General features: G+C 63.1%; 2 protein-coding genes across 3 annotated transcripts in view; one reads left to right on the plus strand and one right to left on the minus strand.

Annotated features, from left to right (window-relative positions):
* TSKS (testis specific serine kinase substrate) overlaps window positions 1-4,604 on the minus strand; it is a 5,468-nt gene extending 864 nt beyond the window's left edge. Inside the window, exons 1-10 of one of the 2 annotated variants that reach the window (XM_025196239.1) lie at window positions 4,569-4,604; window positions 3,492-4,299; window positions 2,853-3,048; window positions 2,440-2,535; window positions 2,060-2,143; window positions 1,846-1,929; window positions 1,486-1,733; window positions 1,068-1,172; window positions 566-715; window positions 231-366 (exon numbers count right to left, since the gene is read on the minus strand). In XM_025196239.1, coding sequence (XP_025052024.1) covers window positions 231-366; window positions 566-715; window positions 1,068-1,172; window positions 1,486-1,733; window positions 1,846-1,929; window positions 2,060-2,143; window positions 2,440-2,535; window positions 2,853-3,048; window positions 3,492-3,655 — 1,263 coding nt within the window. In that variant the 5' untranslated portion in view covers window positions 3,656-4,299; window positions 4,569-4,604. Of the gene's footprint in view, window positions 1-230; window positions 367-565; window positions 716-1,067; window positions 1,173-1,485; window positions 1,734-1,845; window positions 1,930-2,059; window positions 2,144-2,439; window positions 2,536-2,852; window positions 3,049-3,491; window positions 4,500-4,568 lie in introns of those variants that run through there. The other variant, XM_025196233.1, reaches the window with a different exon arrangement.
* An 807-nt stretch (window positions 4,605-5,411) lies between these two features.
* Window positions 5,412-5,779, plus strand: part of AP2A1 (adaptor related protein complex 2 subunit alpha 1) — a 25,467-nt gene continuing 25,099 nt past the window's right edge. The window contains 1 exon segment of the mRNA XM_025196180.1: window positions 5,412-5,451. Within this exon segment, the coding sequence (XP_025051965.1) occupies window positions 5,427-5,451 (25 nt within the window). The 5' untranslated portion in view covers window positions 5,412-5,426.

Raw genomic sequence — 5,779 nt, forward strand, 5'->3', positions numbered from 1 at the left:
AGGAAGCAGCTGGGTGGAGGGAGAGGGGAAGTCAAGTGGAGGAGGGGGGTCTTAGATCTGGGGTTGGGAAGAATCTTCACCTGAGGAGGGGGCTGGGTGGCAGGCAGGGGATCTCAGGAAGGGAGTGGGGGGCCCTGGTGAGAGTGGTTTCTGCTCTTGCCAGGCCCCTTCACTTGAGGAGGTGGTACAAGGGGGCAAGGACAGAGGCTTGGGGGGGTCCCCTACACTACCAGTATCTTGCTGTGCAGCCTCTGGCAGGAAGGGCAGGATGTCTGGGTGCCCTCGCGCTGCTTCAGCTCCTCCAGCACAGGTGCCACCGCACGCTCCACCATCTGCCGCAAGCTCTCCATGATGGCACAGCCCTGGCTGGGGGTGGTGAGGGGGAAGAATCAGATATAGCTCTGCCAGTGCCCCCGACTCCCAAACCACAGCCCCCTGCTTCCCCATCCCACCAAGCCCTGCCAGTGCACTTCACTCCTGGACCAGTAGCCCCCTTCACCACCCTCCCAGCCCCACTGGTGCCCCTCACTCCTGACCCACACTCAATGCACCATGCTCTCCTCACCTGGCACAGGCACCGGTGGCTCTGCTGGGCACCTCCAGGCCTCTGAGGGTGCCCAGCTGCCAGGAAAGGTCCTCCAGTAGGGGCTTGATCTGCCTCAGCTCCTCTAGGTCAGACTGGAGCTGAGTGAGAGATAGCACCGTGCACTTCGCCCTGCAGGGGTGGGGTGGGGAGTGAGCCCAGAAGGCAGCTCCCTCTCTGTGTCCCTCACCCCCAGCCAGACAGGCAGCTGCTCTGGGCATGAGCACAGGAGCCTGAGTTTGCAAAGAGCCTAACCCAATTGCTGCAAAGGGGATGGGGAGGGGATGGCAGGGGATTGGACATGGGGGCATAGTAGGTGGTGTGATGGGGGAGAGAGGAGGGGGCCTCTAGAGGGTGTGGGGGTCCAGTGTGTTGGGGGAATGGAGGTCTGGGAGCTGTGGGTAGGGGGTGCAGGGGGGATGAGGCAGAGACCCAGGGCACAGGTGAGGGAGGTCCAAGTGGGGGTTGAGGGGCAGGTACCTACATGGTGGAGGCTTCGTCCAGCTGCCCCTGCAGGCATTGACTCTGTTCTTGCCAGTCACGCTCCCACCGGGCCCGCAGTTGTTCCAGCCACTTCAGCGGCCCCAGGCTGGGGACAAGGGGCTGTCAAGCGGGGCTGGGCTGGCAGGGACCCCCATTCTATTCCCTGCCCTGCCCCTCCCATAGCAGCCAAGCACAGGTCAGAGAGAGGCTGGGCTGGAAGAAGGACCCCTCAGCCCAAGGGCTACAGATTGGGGACCCCTGCACACCAAGGCCCCCTCCAAGGGGCAGGGGGTAGAAAGCGGATGGGGGTAGAAGGGGGCCCCCCAGCCTGGGGCAAGGGCAGGGAAGTGATCACCCCCCCAATATGTCCCCATGAACCCCTCCCCCTGGCTGCCCTATGCCCCGCTGCCCCCTGGCACCTGCTCTCCAGCTGCAGCCCTTCCAGTCTCGTGTCCCAGGTCCTTGCTGGCACCTCCTGCAGGCTATTGAGGGCATCAGTGGTGCTGCCTTCCTCATTCTCTTCATCTTCCAGTGTCCCAGGGCAGCCTTGGGGAGCCAGGCTGCCCCCTGTCACCTCCAGGAAGGGCTTGGGGATACCCAGTGCCTCTGGATTCAGCCAGCTCAGGTCTCCACCCTGTGCCTGGCGCTGCAGTGAGCGCAGCTTCTCCTAGGCAGGGAACTGGCACTATGAGCTTCCCCCACTCAACAGTGCCCCTGGGGTGTGGACTTCTCCAGTGCTGCAAGCTTCCCCCCAGCAGTCCCCTTAGCCCTGCTCTCACCTCCAGCAGCACTGAGTTCTTCTTGAGCAGGTTGGTTTTGATCTCAGCGTCTTCCACTGACTGGCTCACCTTCCGGCAGCTCTCCTGTGGGGGGGCAGAGGGGCAGCAGCTGGCAGAAGCCCCCAGCTGGATGCAGCGCGCCCTATCTGTAGCTACCTGCCCTGCACTGCAATGCCTCCAATGGGCAGCCATGGCAGCATAGGCCACCCCATACCTGCAGCCGTGTGCAGTGCTCCTCCAGGTCTTCCGCCTCCCTGCGTCGCCGCTCCAGGTTCTCACACAGCATGGAGCACTCGCTCTGGGGGTGGGGGGGCAGAAGAGTGAGGGGGCCAGGTTTGGTGCCTCCTGCCCCAGGGGGAGTGAGGGGGAAGGGGTAGGGGAGAGGTGGGGTATGATTCTGGTTTCGGATGGGGCCCCAAGGGAGGGAGAGAGTGTGGCGGGGGTAGGGAAGGGGTTGTGGTCTCCCAGTGGTACAGTCCCATAGGCAGGGATACCCCTGGGGATGATCAGCCCCCTGGGGGTGTCAGGGGGCACAGGTAGGTCCTGGTAGGTGCCAGGGTTGGGTGAGGGAGGGGGCTTGCAAGGGGCACAGACCTGCAGGCTCTGGACTCGCCTGTTGACGCGGGACGCCCGCTCTTTGAGACTGGTGACCGAGTCCTTGGCACGAACCAGGCCACTGGTTGCCATGTCCTGTGGGAGACGGGGGGGGGGCTAAATCCCCATGTGGAGTCCTCCTCCTTCTGCCTGGGGCCCCAGCATGGAGCCCCCCTGCCTACCCCCTGCAAAGAGTTCCCTTCATAGGTGCCACTAAGAGATCCCCCAGCACATCCCTGCTCCCCCCACAAAGACCCCATCAGAAGATCCCCCCCTTCTTCAGAGAACCCCATATCCAGACCTCCCTGCTGGCATCCCGCTCTTCAGGAGTCCCCATGACAAGGGCAGTTTCAGGGCTCCCTAGAGCAGGGGGAAGGAGTAGGGGAGGGGAAGAGGCCAGGCCCTCCCCTCACCACTGGGGTGGGGGCATCAGTGTCATCCTCAGAGCCGGCAGGGTCCGGTGGGTGCAATGGGCCGCGGGAGGGGCTGTCGTCCATGGACTCAGTGGAGTCATCGCGCTCCCCGTCTGTCAGGGTCAGCAGCGAGGCTGATGAGCGCTTCAGGTTGAGGCGGCTGGGAGGGCCCTCGCTGGCCAGGGGGGGCTCCACCCTGTGGGTGGGGAGAGGATGGTGGTTAGTTATGCTGCCTGCTCCCCAGCCACAACATGGGTCTCAAGTCCAGACTGGTGCCAGGAGAACTGGGACCCCAGGTGTCTGGGCTCCAAGCTCTGTTCCCTATTAGATCCTGATCCCTCCCAGAGCTGAGAAGGGCCCTAGGCATCTGGGTTCCCAGCTCCTTCCCTGCTCAATCCCAATCCCTCCCAGAGCAGGGACAGAAACTAGGCATCCAGGGTTTGAGCCCTGTCCCTGCTGCATCCCGGTCCCTCCCAGATTCCAGTTCCTCCCAGAGCTGGGATGGAACCCAGGCAGCTGGGCTCCCGGCCTGTCCCTCCAAGCAGGTGTCTGGTCTCTGGGCCTGTCCCTCCAAGCTGGCACAGAACCCAGGCATCCCAGGACCATATTCTAACCTGGGCACAACTCCACCCCCCTCACCCATGAAAAGACACCGCCTTCTTCTTCCTGAGCAGGGCCTTGGCACCAGCCTTGCCCAGCAGGTCCCTGGCACTCTGGGCCTGGGTCTCTGCCCCAGAGGGCGGGTCCCCAGCCTCATTGATTTCCTTCGACTGCCAGATGGTTTTCACTACCACATAGGCCATGGCGCTGCAGAGGGAGGGGCAGCTTCCTTATGCAAGGGGCCGCCTTCCTCCCTCTTGGCTCTCCTCTTGCAAAGCCTGAGGACTTGTGTGATGGGCGCAGTCCTTGTGCGAGGAGCAGGGTCCTTGTGTGAAGGGTGTCACACTAGCCCAAGAGCCCCATGTGAGAGACGGGATCTGGTCCTGACCTCAGGTAGGGGAGAGGGAGCAGGGATTCCCCTGCCCTGACTTCACAAGTGTCACCATGGGATACAACAGTCACCTCACCCCATGACCTCTGACATCAGGATTCTGTGAGATCACAAGGGGTCTTAAAGGGACATGGGCAGCAGCTATAGAGTTGAGTTGGCCAGTGGGGGTGCACCACTCCCCTCCCAGAGCTGGGATAGAACCCAGGCATCCGGTGTGAATTCATAGCCTGGCCCCTGCAGGATGGGTGTCACCCTGGCATGGGCTGGCTCCAGTAGGGGTTCAGACTGGTAAGGGGAGCTGGGGCAGCAGTGCTGGAGGGGAGCAGATGCTGGGTGTGCAAGTGGCACCGGTCACATCACAGAGATGGGCAGTACATGGCTCTGGGCAGGGTCAGGCCGGGTGTAGCCTGCAGGGCAGGGGTTTTGCAACCTTCCGGCTCCTCTATACTCCTGGAGCTGCAGGGAGGGAAAAGAGGAAGCAAAACCAGTGTAAAATACGGGGGAGTTGTGGGGAACCCAGGCCCATCCTCAAGTCTGGCCCATCTCGCCACCCTCCTACGGCTCGGAAGGAACCCAGGCGTCCTGGCTCGCAGACCCCTGTTCTAACCACTTAACCCCACTCCCTTCCCACAGTTGGGAGAGAACTAAGGCAATCTAACTCCAAGCCCCGCCCACCCAGCTGCTGGCTTGGCAGCACCCCCCAGCCCCGGTTAGTGTTCTCCCACCCCGGAACTGCAGGCCCCAACCCTCCAATCCCCAGCCAGGATCCTGGCAGCTTCTCTCCAATCAGCGAACGAGGCCTTCAATGCTCTCGGGCCTATCCCATGGCGGGAGAACGGGAGATGCCAATAGGGATGGAGAAGAGGCGGGACTACCAGCTGAGCGACAGGCAGGTGATTGAATGAGTTGCGCGGGAAGGCGGAACCTGGCCATGAGGGATCATTGCGGCCCTCTACGAGGGGGCGGGTCTAATGTAGATGGACTGTCTGGCCAGCCAATACCGTGGACGTGTAGTGATTGATATCTCTAATGCCTAACAGCAAGGAAGAAGAGGTAGGGCTCGCTTGAACTTACGAGTGTCCCCTCAATGTCCCGCCAGGCGACCAATGGGCTATACCCGTGGGCTGTCACTCGGTCAGCCCAACCAATAAATAATGGCGTGGGGCGGGGCTAATGAGGAGCGGTCAATGAGAAAACACATGGGGCGGGGCTCCCTTTGAGTAACGGCACCCCCTACCACTGAGAGCGGAACCCGCGGGAGCGGAACCAATAGACTGGGGAAGGGGGTGGGCCGGGCGTGGAGCGACAAAGAGGCTGCCCAATAGGAGGTGGGCGAGGGGGGTGGAGTGGCATGGGCAACGGCCAATGGTGGCAGCGCGGGGGGGCGGGGGAGGCTGGGCCGCCTCCGGACCGGGGGGCGGGGGTGTGGGGCGGGCCACCCCCCCCAGCCGCGCCGTCCCCGCCCCGCGCTGCCCCTGTGGATCCGGGCCGGGCCCCGCCGCCCCTCCTCTCCCCCTCCTCCCCCTGCCCCTTGGGACGGGAAGTGGCTCTTGGCGGCGTTTGTCTAGCCTTGGCATGTGCGTATGTGTGAGGTGCGTGTGTGGTATGGTATGTGTCCGTGCGGTGTGTGTGGGGGGGTTGGTCTTCCTTGGCTCCCTCCCCCAGGCCGTTATTTCCGGCTGTACCCACTCGACCCCCTCCTTTGCCCCCCAGAGCTCTCTCTTCCTGCCCCTGCACGGTTGTTCACTAGGTCTCTGCCCTCCCCACCACAGTCTGTGCCCTGAGGTGGCTCCTGCCTTGGTCCCATCCCCCCTTCACAGTTCCGGGCTGAGCCCCCTTGGAAAATTTCCCCTTCCTTCCTTGCATCCCTTCCCCACCCCCACAAGACACCAGTGTTGGCAGCCAGTGGTGGGCAGGTCCCCAGCTTAGTCCAGCT

Source organism: Alligator sinensis, unplaced genomic scaffold (assembly GCF_000455745.1).
Source record: "Alligator sinensis unplaced genomic scaffold, ASM45574v1 scaffold647_2, whole genome shotgun sequence".
Classification (NCBI taxonomy): domain Eukaryota; kingdom Metazoa; phylum Chordata; order Crocodylia; family Alligatoridae; genus Alligator; species Alligator sinensis.